The sequence below is a fragment of the Coregonus clupeaformis genome, chromosome 19, assembly GCF_020615455.1.
Source record: "Coregonus clupeaformis isolate EN_2021a chromosome 19, ASM2061545v1, whole genome shotgun sequence".
In the NCBI taxonomy this organism is placed as follows: Eukaryota; Metazoa; Chordata; class Actinopteri; order Salmoniformes; family Salmonidae; genus Coregonus; species Coregonus clupeaformis.
The window spans coordinates 47,084,488-47,112,396 of NC_059210.1; the positions used below are offsets into that span (position 1 = coordinate 47,084,488).

General features: G+C 44.3%; 1 protein-coding gene across 2 annotated transcripts in view; it reads left to right on the forward strand.

Annotated features, from left to right (window-relative positions):
* The first annotated feature begins 566 nt into the window (after positions 1-566).
* The window catches only part of fbxl13 (F-box and leucine-rich repeat protein 13), a 50,555-nt gene continuing 23,212 nt past the window's right edge, over positions 567-27,909 (forward strand). Inside the window, exons 1-9 of one of the 2 annotated variants that reach the window (XM_041836651.1) lie at positions 567-706; positions 894-1,000; positions 1,615-1,708; positions 2,132-2,199; positions 4,867-5,021; positions 6,304-6,413; positions 7,012-7,116; positions 13,146-13,241; positions 14,139-14,274. In XM_041836651.1, coding sequence (XP_041692585.1) covers positions 632-706; positions 894-1,000; positions 1,615-1,708; positions 2,132-2,199; positions 4,867-5,021; positions 6,304-6,413; positions 7,012-7,116; positions 13,146-13,241; positions 14,139-14,274 — 946 coding nt within the window. In that variant the 5' untranslated portion in view covers positions 567-631. The remainder of the gene's footprint in view (positions 707-893; positions 1,001-1,614; positions 1,709-2,131; positions 2,200-4,866; positions 5,022-6,303; positions 6,414-7,011; positions 7,117-13,145; positions 13,242-14,138; positions 14,275-27,909) is intronic. The other variant, XM_041836652.1, reaches the window with a different exon arrangement.

The window sequence follows — 27,909 nt, forward strand, 5'->3', positions numbered from 1 at the left end:
AAAATGTATGCACGCATGACTGTAAGTCGCTTTGGATAAAAGCGTCTGCTAAATGGCATATTATATTATTATTATTATATATACACACATATAAATATAAATATATATATATATATATATATATATATATATATATATATATATATATATACATAAAGTAAAGCAGCACAATTGAAGTTGAATTCACAGATGTGAGCGCTTCAGGCTGTAATTTCATAAAGTAGATGACTCAACTGTTGACTCGCTTGTGTGTCCTATTCCGCCCGCAGGACTTCTGTTTGACACGTACGCTAGCATTTTAGCCACGCTATGACTGAGTTGTGATGATTGCCCTTGCTAGTTTGATTGCATTGACATTCCCAACCTTAGTTACAGTCGTCAATATTGAGTCATTGAAACTGAAACTGCATCCCTAATGGGTGGCGGCAGAATTTTTTTTACCAGGCCAGCTGTGATTTACAACCTGATAGCAATATCCCCCCCCAACATGGAATCTTGGTTACTAGGTAACGGTAAACTGTACAGGGAAGTGTCCAATCAGAGAACAGAACGGGGCCTTCTGTGTTGACAAATATTTTGATAATTTTGCACTTAGCTATCTATATTACCTACTTTGGGATGGAGTTTTGATATGGCTTATTTACAAAATGCTGACCCGGCGTTGAGGGAATATATACTGAAGCATTCCTTGCCCCAGATATTTCAGGTGAGACTTTTACAATGTCTCTAATTTTGCCATGCCAACTCTCGTGAACCAAACGTAAGATAGCTAGCTAGCTACAGTAGCTAGATAGTTAACAACAGAGCTAAATAGCAGTTGGTAGCTAACTTAGTTAGCTATATAGCTAAATTTGTCCCTTAATATTTACAATACTCGTTTGGTGTTTCAACAGGCATTATTAACAGGTTTATGTGTGTCGTGTCCTGAAAGGCCATTACATTTTCTGGAAAGGAAGATTGTGTCTATTCAGGAAAACCGGGACACTGTTGAGATTGATTGGTGGGTAGCCTGTTACATTATCCTACTTCTGATTGGTCAATAATATAAAACGGTTGTGACCTATAAATAAAAACGTCTCAAAACTTCCACTTTCTGAAAAGCTGTGTAGGGAGTAAGTCACAGCACACGTGCATTTTCTTATTTTCAAGAATGAAATATTCATGCACAGCCAGAAGAGGACTTGCCACCCCTCAGAGCCTGATTCCTCTCTAGGTTTCTTCCTAGGTTCCTGCCTTTCTAGGGAGTTTTTCCTAGGCACTTGCTTCTACATCTTTATTTTGCTGTTTGGGGTTTTAGGCTGGGTTTCTGTATAAGCATTTTGTGACATCTGCGGATGTAAAAACGGCTTTATAAATACAATTGATTGATTGACGGATTGATAAAGGTTCAAGTTGGGGACCCACTTGCTTTACTTATCAACACTGCAGTGCATGGCCCACACCACAATGAATGCAGTGTGGTCTGAGTATAATGGCAGTGATAGTTTCATTCCCACGTTTGAAATGCAAGAGGGATTAGCATTTAGTATCATAGCCAAGCCCAAAACTTTATGAAACCAGGTTGATAAAAGCTGCAGTGAATTGCAGAAAATGTTATCAAAGCTCTGTCTCTAGGCATACATGTGTTGATGATCCGGAACAAGTCGCCATAACCTCACTGGCAGGAAGCATGGTGCGTGACATCTTTGGGAAACGAGATGATACACTGGTAAGGTTGAGTGGTTTCCTACATACACTCTCCATGTATTTTGACAGTGAAGCAAACATTTTACATTTGGCTCTATACTCCATCCAGCATTTTGGATTTGAGATCAAACGTTTCATATGAGGTGACAGTACAGTATGTCACCTTTTATTTGAATGTATTTTCATATATCTGTTTTAACGTTTAGAAATAAAAGCACATTTTGTTGAACAAGTCATAAGTATTTGGGCAAATTCACTTATAGTGTATTAAAGTAGTCAGAAGTTTAGAATTTGGTCCCATATTCCTTGCACTCAATGACTACATCAAGCTTGTGGCTTTACAAACTTGTTGGATGTATTTGCAGTTTGTTTTGGTTGGTAAGGTTTAGTGGTTTCCTACATTTTGAAAATAATCTCACCTTTACATCTTTCCTTCCCTCCACAGTTTCTCTCACATTTGTTTGAGAAGGCCTACTCCTGTTACAGAATAAGTTTAACAAATATGTGCTTCAAGTAAGTAACCCCTGTTATCTAAAGCTCACCTATTGAATACAAAAAATGTGTCCCATTTTGAGAACCATGTTTAGTTGGCATACTGAGAGGATGGATGGGCGAGGGGGGCTGAGTCTTGGGGCACTCTGGTAGCCACCACTGTTGGAAGACAAAGCTTGTCCATCCTGTCTGGAGGAAGAACTGGAAGGGAAAGGCCTTTGTACAGTAGGGACATAGCCAGTTTGAGACACTTTGAACGGCTGCTTGACATTAGGGATTTGTTCACTCTGGACATCAAAACTGTTATAAGCACCACCATCATTTCCAAAGGTTGAGCCAGCATAAGAAAGACTTCCATAGCTCTTTGAAACATATTCCCCTGCAGGGACTTCGTTAGAATGATACAAGGGAACAGAATCAGGGCCTTTACTGCTATAACCACTGGGAGAGGCTGGACCTTGGGTAGAGATGAGAGGATTAGGGACAGTGTACTTTCAATGGGGCTTTGGAGAGGCTGGCTCTCTCAAGCTCTGGGTCGAACTGCAGCCATTTTGGGCAAGCCTTTTCTCAATAGAGACATGGATAGTTTGGGATATTTGGCTTGGCAGCTGAATATGGGGGACATGTTAATTCTGCACAGTGTCCAAGGTTTCTTGGAAAGGTCTACCTGGCTTAAGGAAGGTGTTCCTCATAGACTTCACAAATTGTTTTAAATCATGAATGGTTTGCGAAACTGATTTCCTTGACAATGTTACTAAGTGCTGGCCTCTCAAGTAAAGGGTTGTAGGGAGTTTGGACATCATTACCAGTGCTAGCATGTTCAGGCTCTTGAACAAAGGTGTCAGAGGGAGCTGGGATGAACTCATTGGGCTCATGTCCTGCGGAGGTTCCGATCTGGGCAGAGCCAGAATGGCTAGAAACATGATCACCATAAACACTGGAGTGACTGGGGTAGTTGGCCTGCTCCACGGTTTCTCTTGGCTCATACTCGCTTCGGACAGTTCCACCCTTGGGCATTGGCCTTGGTTTAGTTGGAGTGGAGACAAGTTGTGTGAACTGCCCAGGCTCCTGGGATTGGGGGACTGGTTCTCTTTGCACAGACAAAGCTGGGGGCTGGTTTCCCTCCACTGGACTGGTAGCTGGTGTCTGCAGAGCCAGAGTCCGGACCAGGCCCTGAGAAGCCTCTAGATTTCAAAAGACCTGAGGCATCTCAATAAGGAGCAGGCACACCTCTGTAGAAGTGTACTGGATGGATATACATGCAGAACAGGGTTTCCTAAGGACATGTGTAAGGTTTAGCCTAATATTATCAAGGTTGTTATGCTATTCAGGTCAATATGCAAGACATGCTTATTACCAAACGGGACAGAGTCTGCAGAATTCTCCTGAAAGTCCTCAATCGTGCTGCCCATGCTAAAACAGGCTTTTGGGCACTAAAGTCCTCTATCTATCTCTGTGGTGTGACCATTTGAAATCGCTAAACTGGTGCAGCACACACCATACAATCTCCCTCTGGGCCATCATAATCACACCGTTCTTCAACTGGTCGTTCAATACAGTCAAAGATTTTCTATTATATTGACAATATAGTCGAGTGACCACTAACAATGGAAATACATGTTCTCAAAGATGGAAGGCAGGCTGGAGGAGGCGAGATCAGGTGGGACCATTCTAGCCAATGAGAGGGCCTGTTGTGTGAACAACAAAAATCAGTCCACGATTTTTTTCAGTCCTTGTGCCTGTGTGAACAACAGGCACAAGTCCGATATAAAGTCGTTTTGCCACGTGGGTCTACTTATTTCAGTGCATTCGTAAAAACTTAACCATTACGAAGCTTCTATTCGATCAAATAAGCCTCAAGTAGCAAATTAGCAATTCAATTTTTTGTTGACCAAATTCAACATTCTCTCGTTGACCTCTATACAAAATTCAACTGGGAACTTGGAAAAAAAACAAGCCCCGACTGGGAAAAACTCTGGCATCTTCCTAAAGATCACTGACGTCATGATTTGACCTCATTTTTTTCAAGTTCCCAGTTGTCTTGAAAGCACCATAGAATACCACTCTTCCAATTGATTAGTCAGTTCCAAAGTAAATCATCAGCTTAGACATCAATATGAAGCTTAGATACTGTTAAAAAACATTGGCCTACAGTGCAGTTGACAGTTAATAATTCAAATTTAATAAACACACACTTTTGTCTATGAAGAGTGGTGGCCAATAACGAGACGTGTGATTGAAAGTCCTTCTCCGTGGGTCACTGGTAAACAAGCTGGGGGGTTAGCTGAGACACTGTACTCTGTATTTCCTTTCACCTCCTACTGATGCAGGTAGTACAGGCCCTGGGAGGATGATATCAGTATCTAGTATCACTGACAGCCTTTGTCTAGCTAACATATGCTGCTATCTGAATAACTGAGTATCTGGGGGGAATAGCTCATTGAGGAGAGTGAAACCTTTAAGGTGTTGCAGATATAAATATGCTGTATAGAACAATCAAAGACTTCAATTCAACAAGATAACTGAGGCACATATACTGTAGGTCTATTCTATACACGACTTACCCCTATTGAATGAAAATGCCCCTGGTTCATGTTCTACCCCGCTGAATGAATGAAGGTGTACAGGATCAGTCCTACCTGCCAGCTCACTGAATTAATGATGGCTGTGTTTTGTGGGCGCTGGCAGGGCGTGGAAAAGGTTCATCTGGAATAAGCGGAAGGAGGCCAGGGAGCTAACACTGAAGATGGAGACAGCTGAGAGGCACTACATACAGAGGGGCCGGAGGGTCGCACTCTGCAAGTGGGTGGAGTGGGTACAGGTCCGCAAGAGAAGGCAGAACGGTAGGCAACTACTGTCGGCATGTGTTGCAGAGTCATTGATATAGTCTACAGAGTTACTGTAGGGAAACTAAAGTTTAAGCCTCTGGAATTTTAATGGGTGCCATTTTGGCACCTTAGAAGATATTTATATTACATTTACGTCATTTAGCAGACGCTCTTATCCAGAGCGATTTACAGTTAGTGAGTGCATACATTTTCATACTGGCCCCCTGTGGGAAACGAACCCACAACCCTGGCGTTGCAAGTGCCATGCTCTACCAACTGAGCTACAGGTTAAAATGTAAATTAGACTCTTATGGAACATTTGGTCCCAACATCAATGTGGAGGGTAGTTTGCCAAACTCTACTAAGTAGGCCTATCTATGACTAATGTATATTTATGCATTACTGTTAGAGCATTACTTGACTGACCTCCGTTCATTCATGTGCTTCAGTACATAAAAAAAGTTATGCTTTAGTATCCATGTGAGTAACCTGTATGCGTGAATCGCCTGTCTTTTGCAAAGCTGCAGAGTACAGTATGAGACCATAGTTCCAAAAAACAGCATGGCTTGTTTTTGGTCAGTTATGTTAAGTGGGTCAGCTGAAAGTTATTAGCTAATACAGTTAGTTATCCAGACTGCTGTTAGTCTGACTGATTTTGCTTTAAAAAATCTGTCAGGATGTTTTGCATTATGAATGACAGTATACAGATAATTTTTATTTTGGGTGTCCCTAACTCAGTTATGCTTATTGAGTTAAAGTGTTGGTACAAAATACAGTTGCAACATCCATGTTTCTACGATTTTATTTTCTTCCACAAATAGATCATTTTTCGACAGTATATTGTGATAGGTGATTTGAAGGAGTCAGGCACAGGAGGGTAAATCACAGAATACAGAGTTTATTCTGTAGCACAGAGTTACGCTGGATAGCGTCAAACAGTCCAGTGAGCAAAACAGGTGCACTGGAACAAAACAGGCACACAGGGAAAATATACCCCGGCAATACAAAATACACGTAGCTCAACCAAGCTACTCTCTCCTCACATTAAACAATCACCCACAAGGACAAGGGGGCAGAGGGAACACTTATACATGTACTAATGAGGGGATAAGAACCAGGTGTGTGTGTAATAGACAAGAAAAAACAAATGGAATGATGAGATATGGAGCGTCAGTTGCTAGAAGGCCGGTGACGACGAACGCCGAAGCCTGCCTGAACAAGGAGAGGAGGCAGTCGTGACATATGTTCACTTTTTCATGCAGAACATGTATAATGCTTGTGTGTGTTTTGCTCTCAGATGCCATGAAGAAGATCCAGCGAGTGTGGAATGCTATCCACTGTAAGATTGTCATAGCTGCTTGGCGCTATGTGGTGCAGGACTCAAAACGGACAAAGGAGTACTTTGAGGTATGACTGGACAAGATTAACCTGACTAGTATTTACTGTATACCAATTAAGTATTTTTTATTTATTTATTAAACCTTTATTTTGACTGGGAGTCAATGCTGAGACCAAGGTCTCTTTTCCAGATGAGCCCTGTTTAGCACAACAACAATACATATCAAAATACAATATACCCATTAAATTAAACGTCAATATAAACATTAAAATACACATTATTATACACAATACAGTAAAAAGGTATCCTAGCAGCCTTAGAGGAACCAATTCCTCCAATTTTAAAGTGCATTGGAGATCTTTCCACACATAAGGTGAAAAATAACTAAAAGCACATCTACCAGAGTTAGCCATCCCTGAGACTGGGTAAGGTAAGGTAAGGTACGGCGGAAGTTTATGCAGGAGGGCTTGATAAACAAAAAGAGTGCAATGCATTGGTCTACGAGACTTCAGAGAGGGCCAGCCTACTTTCTGATACAGAATGCAATGATGTGTACTGAACATATTGCCCGTAATAAGGCGTAGTGCGCTATGTTAAACTGGGTCCAATGGCTTCAATACAGTGGCAGCTCCGTTCATATAGACAATGTAATGTGTGTGTTATCAGAGCCTGGAGAACGGTCTGTTGGAGATGAGCAGTCAGGACTCTGACGTTGCCATTGGAGAGGGACATGACGGACTCTCACTGCTACCTTGCAAGCTCTCAATAAAGGTACTTCTCTCTCTCTCTCTCTCTCTCTCTCTCTCTCACTGTCTATCTCTCTCACTGTCTCCCTCTTTCTATCTCACTGTCTCTCTCTCTCATTGTCTCTCAATGTCTCTCTCTCACTCTCTCTCAATGTCTCTCTCTCTCTCTCTCTCTCTCTCAATGTCTCTCTCTCTCTCTCTCTCTCTCTTACTGTCTCCCTCATGCTCACTCGCCAAACCTGCCTCCTCTTCTATCTCCACCCAATTTCACTCTTCTCACCCTACATTCTTATGAGTCACATGTCCACCCCAGGGATCCTGAGTTTCCTTATATAACTGTCAGATTACAGTTTTTCTCAATTGCTAATACACAATTTCTGAAACCTTGCTCCATTTTCTGAAAACATTCAACACAAAACCTCATCTTCAAGCACTATTTACAAAACCTCTGACTCCTCTCGCAAAATGAAACATTCGCCTCAAAACAGTTTTACCTGTGTTCAAAATCAAACACTGCTCTCAAATCATAAACAAAGTGATCAAAATGATATACACTCTCAAGCAGTCAGTAAACAATACACTGAAAAATAGAAAACACATTGTTCAAAACATACAGTTCTCAGGGAGAATTTTCTTTTGATGAACGAAAACATGTTCTATCATAGTAGCTCAAAATTGATCAGAAATCACTACTCTGCTTTGCTCTTTGCAATTTTGTTTTTTGTTCTTCCTCCTCCTTGTACCCCTATTTTTACAGTACTGTACCCTGCATCTCACAAACTTGTCCTTTGTCTCTGTGATACTGTAATTCTTGTTCTTTGTTGATATGAACCTGCAACCAGTCAAAATCTATTGAGTAGTCAGTACTGTTAACAAATGGAAAGCACAATGTTCAGGGCCATACAATTTGTCCATTGTACAGTATACAGCCTACAATGCACTGTACTACAGTATACAATACTAAAAGGGACAAAAATCAAAGGAGTAAACATGTGATCAATGTGCTTCTTCTTGTCTTTGGGCTGGGTCAGGCCAGAGCACTTTGTCGACATCACAAGCAATATTGTCCCTCCTGAGGCAATGGGGAAATAAGCCTCTAGTGTGCCGTATCCAGCCCTGACATGATTCCTCACCTATATCACCACAGGCTAAATCCATGGCTTGCAGCAGACCTACTCTAGTGTAGGGTTGTCTATCATATACTTTCCATCTCCTCAATCGGATTCAGGAAAGGCGAGTATGGAGGGAGGTACAAGTTCATAAACTGCCCATTGATGTTAAACCATTCCCAGCTCGGTGGAAACTGACATTGTCCCACACTATCACATAGGTGGGAATGGGATTCTCATTTAGCTCTTGACCCTGCTGCTCTTGAACCTGCTGCTCAAATAAAATATCTCTTAGATTGGCAATACATCTTAGAAGGTGTTGGGTGTTATATGGCCCGAGTGTAACATGGTGATGTAGAACACCATGGTTGCTGATAGCAGCACAGATTGTGACATTGCCACCTCGTTGACCAGGGACTTCAACAATGGCCCTCTGTCCAATCATGTTTCGGCCTCTCCTTCTCCTCTTTGTTAGATTGAAGCCTGCTTCATCGACAAAGATGAACTCATGGGGTCTGTCCAAGGATTCCAAGTCAAATATTGTCTGTGTAGAAATACAATATACTGTATGTAGGATTTTGTAAGTCGTACAGAGACAGTGCTATACTGTAGAGTACAATTAGGCCAACTGTATGCACTTCTGATTCACATACATTGTATGTACTGAAGAGTAATGTCATTCACATAGTATGTGTTAGTACTGTAGACAATCTGGATTACAGTAAATGTTTCTGAATGTACACTTACTTGCACATACTGAGCTCGCAGTTCTTTCACCCTTGGTGAGTTGCGCTCAAAAGGTACTCTGTATACTTGTTTCATTCGCATCCTGTTACGATGGAGGACATGGTCAATTGTGGAAATGCTCACACTGTTGATTCCCTTGAAGTCGTATTGCATTATCTTGAAGGACCATGCCAACTATAACGGCCTCTTGCTCCAGAGTGAATATAGCTGTCCTTCCACCTGTATGTGACAGCCTTGCAATTCTACAAAAAGTAGTTGTGCAGTTACAAAACATATTCATGCAGTACAATACATACAGTGATTAACTTTACAAATGTCTATTGAAACAGCTGCATATAGTGTAGTACAGTAAATTTGCAATTACAAAAATACAGTAGTATACTGTACCTGTTCTCTTCTCTGAATGTCCTTACTATGGTGGACACAGAAAATCGGCTCAAATTGGGTTGCACATTAAGTCCTGCTTCCCTCATTGTCAGTCCATGGACAAGAACATGGTCTATGACTGTTGCTCGAATTTCATCAGATATTTCCACTCTTTGTCCTCTTCCTCTTCGTCCTCCTCTTCCTCTTTCTTGCCCTCCTCCTCCTCTTCCTCCTCGTCGCCCACCTCGCATACGCATTCGTCCTCTCACATTGTTTCTTCTTTCCATTCTCAGACTTTCTCCTTCCCACCTTCAACAACCTGTTTGCTCTCTGAACTGGCTTATATTGGTTGTGTCGCATCATTTGAAACAGGTTAAATCAATTTTGAGTGGTTGTGTTCAATCAATGACATGTGTTCTCTATTTGTATTTGACTGTTGCCACTTGTGTTTACCAGTATGGATGACATGTGCATTAGAGTGCAGAATGTGTTTTGAGAATGAGAATATGTTTAGAGTTTTGCTGAAAAGTCTAAGTGAGATCTGCAAATTGTGTTTTACCATGTGAAATGGTTTAAGGTATTGACAACAGACTGCATAATTAGCTAAATGAGTCCAGGCAACTGAGAACTTTGTTCAGCCAATGGGTTTTAGTGTTTAAGCAATTGAGAAAAACTGTAATAGTTTGTGAAGATTCCTAGCCTTCATGGGCAGTTAATCCTGAGGTCACCTCTATTGCATGCATCATGAGTTATGATGTCCCCTGTCCTTGTCCCCTCTAAGGCCACATGAGGGTCGTTCCATATGATTTCAGTCACTTTCTGAATGCACCCCTTTTGATTTGAACGAAACCTTCCATACATGTTTGCCCATGGTATAAGTGGTCAGAAAGTTACTTTTTAGACCTGAATGCCAAAACATTCAGGAGATAGAGGTGCTCAAAGTTGACCCATTTTGCATACCCTACGTTACCATGAGACATCCATGTCTTCATCACTGAAAAATAAAATTGACTTTATATAATTTAAAGGCTTACAAACAGGGTTGTCAAACTATTTTATAATTTCTTGAAAAACGTTTTTTTTTCTAAATTGGAATTTCTTAACTTTAAACATCAATTATCTAGAAACTCGTAAACTCCAATTTTTTTCATGTTCATATATGTTGTAACTTAGACCCTATTTTACATAATCAGAGGTGTTTGTATTGTGCCCACCATCGGTTGAGACAGAGCAGGTGTCATGTTTTGGCTGATAAATTAACTAAAATGTGAATAAAATGTACATTTCAACTTTCAAATGGTACCACAAAGATGGTTAATGGTCCACACATCAGAGAATGTTGACTTTAGTGGGAATGCACATTGTTTTGAATTAAACTGTCAATCTTCCATAGGAAACCTATTGAAATCATAGAAATATAGATAATAGAATAGACATTCCCATTCAAGTTGACATTCAACGGTGGGTGGACTGGCGGCCATCTTTCTGGTAGTAATTGAAACTTAAATTTTAATTTCAGTGGTGTACAAACTGATAGGCAGAATCTACCGCACACCCAAAGCTGATTTGTGAAGGTGCTGGAGGCAAAAGGCAAAACTGGAGAAACAGGAAAAAGTCTCCGCATACTACCAAATAAATGTTTATTATAGCTGAGCTTTCGGTCATCAGAGCATATCTCCACAAACAATAGTGGGACAGATAAGGCCACACAGCGAGTCAGAGGTAATTGCAGACACCTGTGGTAATCTAAAGTACCCAAAAGGGCCACTAGATGTCATAATATCATATAGAAATACAGGATATAACTGAACATGTTATACTGTACATGTATTTCTACTATAACAAAACATGTACACACCGTTGTTTCTCCAATGGTGTGCCAGCTAAATTGCAGTGGTCTGAAGGGATAGGGCCATTCTATGAATTAAGTTTCTATGATTGAAATGACACCCACCCTGTATTCAAGAGAATGCTATGTTTCAACCAATGACGGGCACAACAAAAACACTTCAGACAATGTAAAATAGGGTATGAGTTTACGCGTTTTGAGAGAATTTACGTTAAAGGTTAAGAAATTACATCATCTCTATAAAAAAAGTGTTTTTTCAAGAAATTATAAAATAGTTTGACAACACTGTTTGTAAGCTTTCAAATGATATCAAACTCAACCCTTTATATTTTTCAGTGATGAAGACATGGATGTCTCATGGTAGGGTGGGGTATGCAAAATGGGTCAACTTTGAGCACCTCTATCTCCTGAATGTTTTGGCATTCAGGTCCAAAACGTCACTTTCTGACCACATGTTTGGAAGGTTTCGTTAAAGGCCCAGTGCAGTCAAACTGGATTTTACTGTGTTTTATATGTTTCCACACTGAGGTTGGAATAATACTGTTATATTGTGAAAATTATGATAATGCCCTTTTAGTGTAAGAGCTGTTTGAAAAGACCGCCTGAAATTTCTGCCTGTTTTGGTGGGATGGAGTTTTGGCCTGCCTGATGACATCACCAGGCGGTAAATTAGTTAATAGACCAATAAGAAAGAGAGTTCCCAAAGCTCTCTTCCACTAACAGCTAGTTTTCAGTTTTCCCCTCCCTACTCAGACCACTCCCAGACAGTCCTAGCAAAATTCTTGCTTGAGAAATTGCTCGTTGCTAAGAAGCTACTTTTGACCATTGTAATGTAAAACAATCACAGTAAGGTACTTAATTGTTACCCAGAAATGGTTTGATATCGAGCTAGAAACAGCTGCATTAGAACTTTAAAATCTAAAGGGGTGCAGTCAGAAAGTGATTGAATTCATATGGAACGACCCATGATTAGTCAATCACAGCCTGTCATGGCCTATTATGTTCTATTATCGGTTGCCATGGCAGTTGTGTGTGTGTGTGTGTGTGTGTGTGTGTGTATCGAATGACTCTCTCCCTCCCTCTGGATGATAGTGTTATTGGACCCATTTCTGAGAGCAGTTACCCAATAATTACATGTTACCCTGTATGTTTTGTCTTCTGGCCAAGCAAATTGCGAGGGACTTGTTTTCAATTTGGAGTGGCGGCGGGGGTTTTGAAATCGCAGGGAAGCTAATCAGCAGAGGTTCATGTTTAGTGTGAGGGGAAATGCTAGGAAATGGTTCCTAAATAGAAAAAGCGTACCTATTAAATACTATACAGGACTGTTTTGTCTGTGACCACTCCTGTAGGCATCTAGCAGTTACAGAGTAGCTCTGGCACCAAGGCTTATTTCTTGGCAGTGATTACTATGCTGTTTTTATCAAACATCTCGGCCAATAAATATTACTGGGCCATGACTATGTTTCGGAAAGGAGAAGAGCTCCTAAATGCTTTGTTGACCGTCAGTATTTTTTGTCTGTTTTTAGAGGCAAAATCTAAGTAATTGTGGGAAAATAGCAAGAGGAATGGAGGCGGAGAGATTGTTCTGCTGTGTTCTCTCAATATGAAATGGATTCAGATTAACTCACAATCACAGTGCAAATGGCATAAACGGTATGGGTGAAAAGTTTGAATTGACTTGCAGTAAATCAAGGCCTATGCTGCAGTGTTGTGTTGCGAATGAAAAGTGGTAGATGTGTCGTCTGATTTTTTTGTAGTTAACTTGATAGGAAATAGGGTATACTTTCGGATGCAGCCATGCATGACATCTTTCAACACCAGATTGACTGAACAGTAGCTATGGCAGTGGTCACTAACCCAGGTCCTGGAGAGCTACAGGCTAGGTCGAAAAAATATCTCTATCTTCAACCTAGGCTACAGGGTGTGTAGGTTCCAGTGCTGGGTTGGTGACAACTGTTCCATCATAGTATTCTGTTTGGTCAGGTCTTCCAGAGTCTAGACGTAGGAGACCTACTGAAATGTGCAGAAGTGTGTCGGACCTGGAAGGCCATCACTCAGACCTGCTCGCTGTGGAGTAGGGTCAGTATGGCACACACACACACACACACACACACACACACACACACACACACACACCACAATCACAGTTACTGAAATTACCATAAACATTTAATGTAACTGTCGTGGAAATTCTTACACAGGGACACTCTAAGTCAATCTTAAATGAATAATTGTTTATTGTCAGTTAACTGGAGAGGTTCCAACAAACTTGATGCACTATAGTGAACGTCTGTCAGGAGCTCTTACGGGGCAGTCTCGTTAGTTATCTTATATACTTACACAGAAAGTAATATTTGCATGATTTAGCTTATTCATTATTCATAATAATTTATCATTAACGCTTTGCGTCATTCATGTGACCGACCAATACTGGGTCATGCATGTGACAGACCAATACCTCACGAGGCTTATAATAATATGCCATTTAGCAGACGCTTTTATCCAAAGCGACTTACAGTCATGTGCGCATACATTTTTTACGTATGGGTGGTCCCGGGGATCGAACCCACTACCCTGGCGTTGCAAACGCCATGCTCTACCAATTGAGCTACAGAGGACCAACATAACATAAGCTGAGACCTTGAAACTGAGATATCTTTCGTTCTCAAAACAAGGGTCTGGGCGTAATGCCAAATTGCAGATACTGATAGTGAGGATTCGCTCAGTCAGTCACTTTCATGAACACAGAAAACGGTTATTAGAAAAGCACAAACAGAACAGAGAAATTGGTAAATAGAAAAGCACCAACATAACATTTTTCATAACATTAACTAATTGTTGTCAGTGATTTAACTCTTATGTCTGCAGCATTTTCCACGGTGCTTTCAGGCCTAATATATCCCTTGTATTGTATTGTTACCTGTTGAGTTGGGATGTCCTGTAATGTTTCCTCCGATGTTTGTCTCTGAATGACAGATCAGTTTCTCTGTGGAGAGGGACTGGATCACAGACAGCATCGTGGAACAGATCCTACAGAAGTACCGGCCGTTTGTAGTCCACCTTAACATGCGTGGATGCACCTCTCTACAGTGGCCCAGCTTCAAATGTATCAGTGAGTACTAGTATACACACACACACACACACACACACACACACACACACACACGGGTGTAAAGATTACATACATGCACACCTGCACGCAAGCATGCACACACACTAACACACACAACAAAAAACACACAATTATGTAAATGCGATTGTGTTTAATTTCACAGCTACATGTACATTCAAATTGCTGTCATAAATAAATAATCTGGAAAAAAACTGCACTGACAAAGCAGGAACAACAATATTGAACAAAGTTAGTTTTACCATCTGATACAGGCTACATTTAAATAATCTATAAAATAAGACAAATAAGTATTTAAAGAGCCACTGAACACCCCGATGTGTTTTTCTGTTGCTCATTAGAAAAACAAGATTTCAGTCTTGGAGGTGTGTTTTCAGACTGATTCCGTGTTTGGTTAATGATGTTTTTCCCCAACCCTATTTCACTTCCTCAAAATCCCCAGAATTAATGTAAGATAACTCAAGAAATGCGTAATTAATTTTGACATTTTTGCAGAGGATGTTTTAGTTGCGCAATTTTACATCTAACTAAGGTGTAAATGCACGAGGTTTTGTCTTATGTAAACAGTCAGCGCTGCTGAGCAGGTCTGTCGCACTGTCTATGCTATTGGATAGAGCGCAATCACTGCAGCTGTTCACCCCATGTTAGTGGGAAAATGGACATCGTCAACTCAAAACCCAACCTTCATTTACCTGTTGTTATGCATGGATGTTCCAAACTCCGTTTTAGACGAGACTGACTTTATGACCAAAATTATCCTATTTACACTTTATAGTCAATTTCGACAATAGAATAACTGTTTCTGATTCATATCAATGCCACATAGGCTGTTTTCAAAGGGATGTGTTGCTTTTTAAAGGCAGTCGCTCTTTAAAGATGTTTAAGATTCCATCCTTCGGTGGTTGTTTAATTCAATCTGGTGATGCGGTATTTCAGCGGTCCTTTCAGATGTGCCGGCTCCACCTCCTCCTCCTCTAGCTCTCCCTTCAGCGCCATTGCTGTGTTCCACAACTCTGGGTCCGTCTGGCCGTATTCCGTCTGATTGTGTTCTGTCTGGCCGCAGGCTCTGTTGTAGGAGTGGACGTAGTCCTCCACACTCTTTCCTCTGAGCTCGGGAGGGGAGTGGCACAGCAGGCCAGAATGGGTCACCCCTGGGTGCAGACGTAGCCAGTACACCAGGTAGTGGATGCTGGAATGTTTATTTACAAGGGACAGGGACATTTTGAAACATTCACGCATTGAATGATCCATGGTCAAATGCATTGTACACATAATGCGTTAGTTTTTAGCTAATGTTAATAGTAGTACTACCCACCTGTAGTTACAGACCCAGGGGTTTCCCCCCAGCCTTAGCAGTGACATTAAATAGAGGTCTTCTAGAACGCCATAGTGGAAGAAGCGCAGGCTGTTGATGGACAGGTCAAACTCATGTAGGTGGAGGAGGCCAGACAGTGAGGCTGAGAGAGAGAGGGAGAGGAAATCATTATTATCATCAATATTAAGGTCAAACTGATAATAATAATAATAATAATAATCTAATCCCCGATCCGACTAGGTGAAAAATCTGTTGATGTGCCCTTAAGCAAGGCACTTAACCCTAATTGCTCATGTAAGTCGCTCTGGATAAGAGCATCTGCTAAATGACTAAAAATGTAAAAACGTAAATGTAATAATTTCTTCCTTTTTTAAGTACTTCCAAAACAGTCCTGTGGACGAGCATTATACAATCAATTCAAAACAGAAATAGTTATCTGGCAATGCGAATGCTTCAAACCTCCCATATGTTTCTCATGGCTATCACAGTGAATAGTGGTTGAAATTGATCTATGATCTGGATCTGGAATATTCTACCCCTCAGGGCCTTGAGATCTGGCCTCTCTGACTCTCACACATTAGAGGTTGATAATCAGGCTTTCTGTCTCTCCGTGTCTCTCTCTCGCCATCTCTCTCACTATCTCGCACTCACTCAAACACACACATCTGTGTCCATATCTTCCAGGTTGTTGTGGCTGAGATTGAGTGACCTCAGGGTGTTGGCCTCCACAAAGTCTCTGGCCTTCAGGCGCCGGAGGGAATTTTGGGACAGGTCCATGTGAACCATGTCCCCTGGGATGTCTGCAGGAACCTCAGTCAGATCTAAAGACAGAGAGGAGGGGGTGCGATAACAGAAAGAGTTTATGGGTGATAGTCAGTCTCTGTCAATTGTTTTTCCTCAGATCGGCATGGAACAAGCTGGCTGTAGTTAAAGACTCACTTTAGGTTTTTGGGGGAAATTACATTTTTACAGCTTGGTATTGATAATATCCAAGGAGTCCCTGAAGGAATGGTTTTCAAGTTATTAATGATTATAGAGGCAGGACTGGGACTCCCACAGGTAAACCCTGGAAGAGGGACAGATAGAAAACTGGCAGAGGAACAGTTTGAAACTCTGTCCTCTGCTTGTCTGCGTGATGCGTCTGCTGGCACCATGACAATGGCTCAGTCCTGGGTTTAAACTTGTACTGGTTCAGTTTATTACCAAATTAAATGAAGCCATTGTTTTGTTATTGTTTCAGAGAGACTGTATTCTGTTAATGCGTCTGATTTGGCCTATAGATTGCTGGTCCCTTACAAAGAGAGAGAGGAAGATATACACTCAGTGGCCAGTTTATTAGGTACACCCATCTAGTACCGGGTTGGACCCCCCTTTGCCTCCAGAACAGCCTGAATTCTTCAGTTGGTATCAAGGGACCTAACTTGTGCCAGGAAAACATTCCCCACACCATTCTATACCGTTGACACCAGGCAGGATGGGGCCATGGACTCATGCTGCTTACGCCAAATCCTAACTGTCATCAGCATGACGCAACAGGAACAGGGATTTGTCGGACCAGGTTTTCATTTTCCACTCCTCAATTGTCCATTGTTGGTGATCGCGTGCCCACTGGAGCCGCTTCTTCTTGTTTTTAGCTGATAGGAGTGGAACATTTACATTTACATTTTTGTCATTTAGCAGACGCTCTTATCCAGAGCGACTTACAGTTAGTGAGTGCATACGTTATTTTTTATATTTTTCATACTGGCCCCCCGTGGGAAACGAACCCACAACCCTGGCGTTGCAAACGCCATGCTCTACCAACTGAGCTACATCCCTGCCGGCCATTCCCTCCATCTATCCTGGACGACGCTGGGCCAATTGTGCGCCGCCCCATGGGTCTCCCGGTCGCGGCCGGCTACGACAGAGCCTGGATTCGAACCAGGATCTCTAGTGGCACAGCTAGCACTGCGATGCAGTGCCTTAGACCACTGCGCCACTCGGGAGGTGGCAGCATCACCCGGTGTGGTCATCTGCTGCAATAGCCCATCCGTGACAAGGACTGACGAGTTGTGCATTCCGAGATGCTGTTCTGCACACCACTGTTGTACTGCGTCGTTATTTGCCTGTTTGTGGCCCGCCTGTTAGCTTGCAGGATTCTAGCCATTCTCCTTCAACCTCTCGTCAACAAGCTGTTTTAGCCCACAGGACTGCCGCTGACTGGATGTTTTTTTGTTTGTTGCACCATTCTCGTTAAACCCTAGACACTGTCGTGCGTGAAAAAGCCCAGGAGGCCAGTTGTTTCTAAGATATTGGAACCGGCGCACCTGGCACCAACGATCATACCACGCTCAATGTCGCTTAGGTCACTCGTTTTGCCAGTTCTAACATTCAATTGAACAGTAACTGAATGCCTCGATGCCTGCCTGCCTTCTTTACAGTGCCTTGCAAAAGTATTCATCCCCCTTGGCGTTCTTCCTATTTTGTTCCATTACAACCTGTAATTTAAATGGATTTTTATTTGGATTTCATGTAATGGACATACACAAAATAGTCCAAATTGGTGGAGTGAAATGAAAAAAATAACTTGTTTCAAAAAATTCTAAAAAATTAATTACGGAAAAGTGGTGCGTGCATATGTATTCACCCCCTTTGCTATGAAGCCCCTAAATAAGATCTGGTGAAACCAATTACCTTCAGAAGTCACATAATTAGTTAGATTGCACACAGGTGGACTTTATTTAAGTGTCACATGATCTCAGTATATATACACCTGTTCTGAAAGGCCCCAGAGTCTGCAACACATCCAAGCAAGCGGCACCATGAAGACCAAGGAGCTCTCCAAACAGATCAGGGACAAGGTTTTGGAGAAGTACAGATCAGGGTTGGGTTCTAAAAAAATATCTGAAACTTTGAACATCCCTCGGAGCACCATTAAATCAATTATTAAAATTTTTAAAGAATATGGCACCACAACAAACCTGCCAAGAGAGGGCCGCCCACCAAAACTTGCGGACCAGGCAAGGAGGGCATTAATCAGAGAGGCGACAAAGAGACCAAAGATAATCCTGAAGAAGTTGCAAAGCTCCACAGCAGAGATTGGAGTATCTGTCCATAGGACCACTTTAAACCGTACACTCCACAGAGCTGGGCTTTACGTAAGAGTGGCCAGAAAAAAGCAATTGCTTAAAGAAACAAATAAGCAAACATGTTTGGTGTTCGCCAAAAGGCATGTGGGAGACTCCCCAAACATATGGAAGAAGGTATTCTGGTCAGATGAGACTAAAATTGAGCTTTTAGGCCTTCAAGGAAAACGCTATGTCTGGCGCAAACCCAACACCTCATCACCCCGAGAACACCATCCCCATAGTGAAGCATGGTGGTGGCAGCATCATGCTGTGGGGATGTTTTTCATCGGCAGGGACTGGGAAACTGTTCAGAATTGAAGGAATGATGGATGGCGCTAAATACAGGGAAATTGTTGAGGGAAACCTGTTTCAGTCTTCCAGAGATTTGAGACTGGGACGGAGGTTCACCTTCCAGCAGGACAATGACCCTAAGCATACTGCTAAAGCAACACTCAAGTGGTTTAAGGGAAACATTTAAATGTCTTGGAATGGCCTAGTCAAAGCCCAGACCTCAATCCAATTGAGAATCTGTGGTATGACTTAAAGATTGCTTACACCAGCGGAACCCATCCAACTTGAAGGAGCTGGAGCAGTTTTGCCTTAAAGAATGGGCAGAAATCCCAGTGCCTAGATGTGCCAAGCTTATAGAGACATACCCCAAGAGACTTGCAGCTGTAATTGCTGAAAAGGTGGCTCTACAAAGTATTGACTTTGGGGGGGGTGAATAGTTATGCACGTCCAAGTTTTCTGTTTTTTTGTCTTATTTCTTGTTTGTTTCACATAAAACATATTTTGCATCTTCAAAGTGGTAGGCATGTTGTGTAAATCAAATGATACAATCCCCCAAAAATCCATTTTATTTCCAGGTTGTAAGGCAACAAAATAGGAAAAATGCCAAGGGGGGTGAATACTTTCGCAAGCCACGGCCACGTGACTCACTGTCTGTAGGAGCACACCATTTTCATGAACGTGGTGGTGTATCTAATAAACTGGCCACTGAGTGTATACAGATTGAGAGTGAGGGAAGAGAGATGATGTCTCCAGCTCTGTCTCTAATTCTATGAATCCTCTGAGGAATGAGGGTTTGTCATTCCTGTGGCGTGACTTGGCCTATGAGATAAAAAAAAACATCTCACACAAACTCACATGTACACACACTTACTCTTGTTTTCGTTCTAACCTGCCCGCCGACGAAGTAAATTGATGTAATTTTGGTAATCCACATCTGTAGTGAATTTTCAGAGAAACACAAACATGAGGTTGGACAAAAACATGCTCAGAGACATGAACCTTTAATAACCATGTACAGTGTAATCTGGGGGAGGGGTGGGGGGTTCTACTAAGCTATATGAAATTGTTTTTTAAGAAGGTCGTACCAAGGATCATTTAGTTATTTTGTTTTGAATTTTAATACCCCTTGAAGTATCTATAACAGCCTCCACTCTTCTGGGAAGGCTTTCCACTAGGTGCAAGCCAGTTTAAGTTCTTCCACACCGATCTCCACAAACCATTTCTGTATGGACCTAGCCTTGTGCACGGGGGCATTGTCATGCTGAAACAGGAAAGGGCCTTCCCCAAACTGTTAACACAAAGTTGGGAGCACAGAATCGTCTAGAATGCCATTGTATGCTGTAGCGTTAAGATTTCCCTTCACTGGAACTAAGGGGCCTAGCCCGAACCATGAAAAACAGCCCCAGACCATTATTCCTCCTCCACCAAACTTTACAGTTGGCACAATGCATTGGAACAGGTAACGTTCTCTTGGCATTTGCGAAACACAGATTTGTCCGTCGGACTGCCAAATGGTGAAGCGTGATTCATCACTCCAGAGAACGCATTTCCACTGCTCCAGAGTCCAATGGCGGCAAGCTTTCCACCACTCCAGCCGACTCTTGGCATTGCGCATGGTGATCTTAGGCTGCTCGGCCATGGAAACCCATTTAATGAAGCTCCCGACGAACAGTTATTGTGCTGACGTTGCTTCCAGAGGCAGTTTGGAACTCGGTAGTGAGTGTTGCAACCGAGGACAGACTATTTTTACACGCTACGCACTTCAGCACATGGCGGTCCCGTTCTGTGAGCTTGTGTGGCCTACCACTTCACAGCTGAGCCGTTGTTGCTCCTAGACGTTTCCACTTCACAATAACAGCACTTACAGTTTGCCCGGGGCAGCTCTAGCAGGGCAGAAATATGACTAACTGACTTGTTGGAAAGGTGGCATCCTATGATTGTGCCATGTTGAAAGTCACTGAGCTCTTCTGTACGGGCCATTCTACTGCCAATGTTTGTCTCTGGAGATTGCGTGGCTGTGTGCTCGATTTTATACACCTGTCAGCAACGGGTGTGGCTGAAATAGCCAAATCCACTATTTTGAAATGGTGTCCACATACTTCTGGTCATGTAGTGTACTTCCATACATTTTTTCAACTGGTACCAGGCGAGAGCAAAAATACTGACATGTACGTGTTCGTGAGAGTCTCACCTTTCCACAGATGGGTCACATTAGTCTGTAGCCAAACTGTTCGAACACTACAGACAGAAGTTGGCAGGACTTCAGGACTTCAGATGAGTCCCAAGACACTTGTGTGGGTCGTAGAGCAAAACGTAGACTCTCATCTTTTCATAAGGTAATAGTTTGTAGGCCAAACCGTTTGGACGCTATGGACAATTTTGTGAGAAGACCGATTTTCGGGATGTCTCATGGTCTGACAAACACCGCTCTAGCTCTGTCACCTTTCATCGCAGATGTGGAAGTGCGACATCGGCGGATGCGCTGGATTGATGCAAAAAAACATATCTCTAGCTTAAACTGACACATTGTTATGGGGATTTTAAAAAATGCTAATTAGATTTCCACGGTGCCGCGGAAATCGGCTTTAGGGGGTTTAAGTGAAACCTACGTCATAACCTACAGATAAGACAGCTTCCAACTGTTAATGATTCTGCTGCTTAGCTTCCTAACGTAAAAGCATGAAACATACCGAGAATCTCACTGCCGATAGACTTCCTTCTCTTGCTAGAACAAAAGCGGTACCTGCTACATGCTGACCCGGCAGCGACAAACTTACCGATTCTACTTGTAGAATCGCAATGTTCGTCAGTGGCCAACCACTTGACTTTGAGCCAATCAGAGAGCACGAACCCCCACATGGGGGAGCCAACAAAAAAAGGGAAAAAATAGGTAATTTTCTCCGTACATCCACGGATGAGCTTAGTCACACTTATGCAATGTAGGCTATGGGATGGTAGCTAGCTAAGTGCACCAACCACTGTAGCTAGTATTGACATTATAATAAAATCACAATGGATTAGCTAGTTTCCATGAAACAGCTGCCTGTGTTCGCTGCCGAGTAAGTGCAGTTTCCTTCGCTAGCTAGCTAGCTAAACATTTGGCTATGGGCTGGCACTGGCAGTATGGGATTATGGAGAGTGAATCAAATTAGTTTTTTCGTCATCTTGCTAGGTAGTTATCTAGCTGTGCCCATCTGGCTAGTATCAACAAGGGCTTCCTACAAAATAACAACATTAGCGCAGATAGGCTGAGTGGCTGACAACTTTTTTTTAACAATACAAAACATACACATACAAAAGACAACACACAGACACACACAAACATCAACGACATTACACCTGCCCAGACCCACCTGTTCTCACCCCATTCTTCAGTGCCTGCACTACTCTCCACCACGTCCTCAAATTGCACCATTTTGTTCTTCTCCGTCGCCCATGCTCTTACAATATTTAAATAATGAAGCATATGATTTTTCCATTGTCTTAATGATGGAAGATTGGTTGATTTCCAGTTAAGTATACGTTTTTTCAAGATAATTGACGAGAAGAGTATTATCCAACCCATCGGGTATCAAATCAAATCAAATTTTATTTGTCACATACACATGTTTAGCAGATGTTATTGCGGGTATAGCGAAATGCTTGTTCTTCTAGCTATTACAGTGCAGTAATATCTAACAAGTAATATCTAACAATTTCATAACATATACCCAATACACACAAATCTAAGTAAGGAATGGAATTTAAGAATATATATATACATATATGGACAAGCAATGACAGAGCGGCATGGACTAAGAAACAGTAGAATATTATAGAATACAGTATATACACATATGAGATGAGTAGTGCAAGATATGTAAACATTATTAAAGTGACTAGTGTTCCATTTCTTAAAGTTGCCAGTGATTTCAATAGGCAGCAGCAGCCTCTAATGTGCTAGTGATGGCTATTTAACAGTCTGATGGCCTTGAGATAGAAGCTGTATTTCATTTTCTCGGTCCCAGCTTTGATGCACCTGTACTGACCTCGCCTTCTGGAGGATAGCGGGGTGAACAGGCAGTGGCTCGGGTGGTTGATGTCCTTGATGATCTTTTTGGCCTTCCTGTGACATCGGGTGCTGTAGGTGTCCTGGAGGGCGAGTAGTTTTCCCCCGGTAATGCGTTCTGCAGACCTTACCACTCTCTGGAGAGCCCTGCGGTTGTGGGCGGTGCAGTTGCCATACCAGGCGGTGATACAGCCCGACAGGATGCTCTCAATTGTGCATCTGTAAAAGTTTGTGAGGGTTTTAGGTGCCAAGCCAAATTTCTTCAGCCTCCTGAAGTTGAAGAGGCTTGGTTGCGCCTTCTTCACCACACTGTCTGCGTAGGTGGACCATTTCAGTTTGTCAGTGATGTGTACGCCAAGGAACTTGAAGCTTTCCACCTTCTCCACTGCGGTCCTGTGGATAGTGGGGTGTACCTGAAGTCCACGATCATCTCCTTTGTTTTGATGACGTTGAGCGAGAGGTTATTTTCCTGGCACCACACTCCCAGAGCCCTCACCTCCTCCCTGTAGGCTGTCTCGTCATTGTTGGTAATCAAGCCTACTACTGTTGTGTCATCTGCAAACTTGATGATCGAGTTGGTGGCGTTCTTGGCCACGCAGTCATGGGTGAACAGGGAGTACAGGAGGGGGCTGAGCACGCACCCTTGTGGGGCCCCAGTGTTGAGGATCAGCGAAGTGGAGATGTTGTTTCCTACCTTCACCACTTGGGGGCGGCCCGTCAGGAAGTCCATGACCCAGTTGCACAGGGCGGGGTTCAGACCCAGGGCCTCAAGCTTAATGATGAGCTTGGAGGGTACTATGGTGTTGAATGCTGAGCTACAGTCAATGAACAGCATTCTTACATAGGTATTCCTCTTGTCCAGATGGGATAGGGCAGTGTGCAGTGTGATGGCGATTGCAAATTGAAGTGGGTCTAGGGTGACAGGTAAGGTAGAGGTGATATGATCCTTGACTAGTCTCTCAAAGCACTTCATGATGACAGAGGTGAGTGTTACAGGGCGATAGTCATTTAGTTCAGTTACCTTTGCTTTCTTAGGTACAGGATTAATGGTGGCCATCTTGAAGAATGTGGGGACAGCAGACTGGGAAAGGGAGAGATTGAATATGTCCATAAACACAACAGCCAGCTGGTCTGCGCCTGCTCTGAGGACGCGGCTAGGGATGCCATCTGGGCCGGCAGCCTTGCGGGGGTTAACATGCTTAAATGTGTTACTCACATTGGCCACGAAGAAGGAGAGGCCACAGTCCTTGGTAATGGGCCTCGTCAGTGTCACTGTGTTATCCTCAAAGTGGGCGAAGAAGGTGTTTAGCTTGTCTGGAAGCGAGACGTCGGTGTCGGAGACGTGGCTGGTTTTCCTTTTGTAGTCCGTGACTGTCTGTAGACCCTGCCACATATGTCTCGTGTCAGAGGCTTTGAATTGCGACACCACTTTGTCTCCATACTGGGTTTTTCATTGTGGACTCTCCTGAGTGGCCCCTCGTCCTCAGGCACCCCTGGATGGTCGCCCACAAACCCTGGATTGTCACGAGTTACAAAGCCAGAACCCAGAAGCAGACCAGGACAAGGTAAGTTGAAACGAAGGTGAGTGTTTATTTACAAAGTCAAGTGTGATGCTGAATAATCCAGGGAACAGAGCGGGCGGCGTTGATTAGTTGTTGGGGGTGCAGTGGTTGATCCAATCGTGGCTCGGCAGCCGCCGACCACCAGGCAGAGGTTGGATGAAGGTTCCGGACGAGTGACTGCAGATGGAACAAAACGGAGGTAAGTAAACAACAACCCAACAAGGTGCAAAACAACAAAACTAACGCTAGAAGCTCTAAGACTGATACTCTGGTAAACCTACTGTTCATGGCTAACGATCCGGCAGGGAATGGATGTTAGGCCAGAGCCTAAGAAGGGTGATGATCAGGACCAGGTGTGCAGATTGCTGATGGGATGCAGGTGCGGAAATCAAGAGAGCTCCCCGGAGCGTTCCAGAACCCTCGGGAAACTGGAGATCACGAGCAGAAAAACTAGTCCACAGACAGGACCCGACTCAGACTGCCGGGATCGTTACAGTACCCCCCCTCCGACGAACGCCACCGGGCGGACTCCCGGAGCGCCAGGATGGAGGCGGTAGAAGTCACGGATGAGGTCAGCATCTAGGATCTGTCGCCGCGGAATCCAACTCCTCTCTTCAGGACCATACCCCTCCCAGTCCACGAGATACTGGAAACCCCGGCCCCGCCGTCTGGAATCCATGATGCGTCGCACCGTGTAGGCAGGACCACCTCCGATCATCCGAGGAGGAGGAGGAGGAGGCGGAGGAGGCAACAGAGGACTGAGGAAAACAGGCTTGAGGCAGGAGACATGAAAGGTGGGATGGACTCTGAGCGTCCTCGGGAGTTTGAGTCGAACTGCCACCGGATTGATCACCTTCTCCACCACAAACGGACCAATGAACTTCGGTAACAACTTCCTAGACTCAGTCCGTAAAGGAAGATCCCGTGTGGCCAACCAGACCCTATCTCCGATGGTATAGGTGGGAGCGGGGATCCGGCGACGATTCGCCTGGAGCTGATACCGGTCCGAAACTCTAAGGAGTGCCTTTCTGGCCCGATGCCAGGTCCGGTGGCAACGACGAATATGGGCCTGAACAGAAGGCACTGAGAGCTCCTTCTCCTGAGAAGGGAACAAGGGAGGTTGGTAGCCATACAGGCACTGGAAGGGAGACATCCCAGTGGCAGATGTAGGGAGAGTATTGTGGGCATACTCAACCCAAGGCAACTGAGAGACCCAGGAGGTGGGGTTGGAAGAGGCCAGGCAGCGTAGCGTGGACTCCATCTTCTGGTTGGCTCTCTCCGCCTGACCATTAGATTGGGGGTGAAAACCAGATGTGAGACTGACTGTAGCTCCAATGGCCAAACAGAAGGACTTCCAGACAGCAGAGGTAAACTGAGGGCCACGGTCGGAAACGATATCACTGGGCAAACCGTGGACCCTGAAAACCTCCCTAACCAGGATCTCGGACGTCTCCGAGGCAGAGGGAAGCTTGGCAATTGGCACAAAGTGGGCGAACTTGCTGAATCTGTCCACGATAGTCAGAACGACCGTGTTCCCCTCAGAAGCGGGCAACCCAGTGACAAAGTCCAGGGCCAGATGCGACCATGGTCGCCGGGGAATAGGAAGGGGGTGAAGTAGTCCAGAGCTGGGCCGATTGGTACTCTTATTCTGCGCACACACTGGACAGGCAGCAACATAACCCCGAGTATCCTCGGCCATGGCAGGCCACCAAAAGCGTCTGCGAAGAAGCGCCATCGTCCGAGCCACGCCAGGGTGACAAGCCATCTTGCTGGCGTGGGACCATTTGAGGACCGCAGGACGAACCGACTCAGGCACAAACAACCGACCGGGTGGACCGTTACCGGGACCGGGCTGCGTCCGAAGGGCCGCCATCACCTCCTCCTCAATCTTCCACCTAACAGCTCCCACGACGCAGTTCCGGGGGAGAATTGTCTCGGTCTTGGACCCACTCTCCTCCGTCTTGGAGAACATCCGAGACAAGGCGTCCGCCTTGCCGTTCTTAGATCCAGGCCGGATCGTTCTGTCACGAGTTACAAAGCCAGAACCCAGAAGCAGACCAGGACAAGGTAAGTTGAAACGAAGGTGAGTGTTTATTTACAAAGTCAAGTGTGATGCTGAATAATCCAGGGAACAGAGCGGGCGGCGTTGATTAGTTGTTGGGGGTGCAGTGGTTGATCCAATCGTGGCTCGGCAGCCGCCGACCACCAGGCAGAGGTTGGATGAAGGTTCCGGACGAGTGACTGCAGATGGAACAAAACGGAGGTAAGTAAACAACAACCCAACAAGGTGCAAAACAACAAAACTAACGCTAGAAGCTCTAAGACTGATACTCTGGTAAACCTACTGTTCATGGCTAACGATCCGGCAGGGAATGGATGTTAGGCCAGAGCCTAAGAAGGGTGATGATCAGGACCAGGTGTGCAGATTGCTGATGGGATGCAGGTGCGGAAATCAAGAGAGCTCCCCGGAGCGTTCCAGAACCCTCGGGAAACTGGAGATCACGAGCAGAAAAACTAGTCCACAGACAGGACCCGACTCAGACTGCCGGGATCGTTACATGGATAGACTGGTCCACGGGGTGTCTCATCCTGGAGGGAGGTGCCGCCCCCGTCCTGTTCCCGTCTCCACCGACCACTCATCAGCCCAAACCACCGTCCCAGACCACCTACCAGTCCTCACCTCTTCCCCAGGTCCCGCACTCCGAACCGCCTACCGCCCTAGCGGCGGTTGCCACCGGGAGGACGGCGGCTACATACTCAGTCACCGGCCCAGACCTGGCAGGCGTTCCCCGGGAATATTTGGATCTGGGGGAGGTGTTTAGTAAGAGGCGTGCCAAGGGCCTACCCCCTCATAGGCCATACGACTGTGCTATCGATCTCCTTCCGGACGCCATGCCCACACGAGGGCGATTGTTTTCCTTGTCTCAGCCGGAGACGCTGGCCATGAGGGAGTATATCAACGAGGCACTCGTCGAGGGTCATATCCATCCCTCTACCTCACCCGCGGGCGCGGGCTTCTTCTTCGTGGGGAAAAAGGACGGTGGGCAGCGGCCGTGCATTGATTACCGGGCGCTCAACCACATCACGGTTAAGAACCGCTACCCACTCCCCCTGATGACGACAGCATTCGAGTCGTTGCAGGGAGCCCGGGTCTTCACCGAGCTGGACTGACGTAAGGCCTACAACCTGGTGAGGATTTGGGAGGGGGACGAGTGGAAGACGGCGTTTAACACACCCAGGAATCAGATAGACACAGGTGACACCAATAGGAAGATGATTAGTCCAGACTGTGAG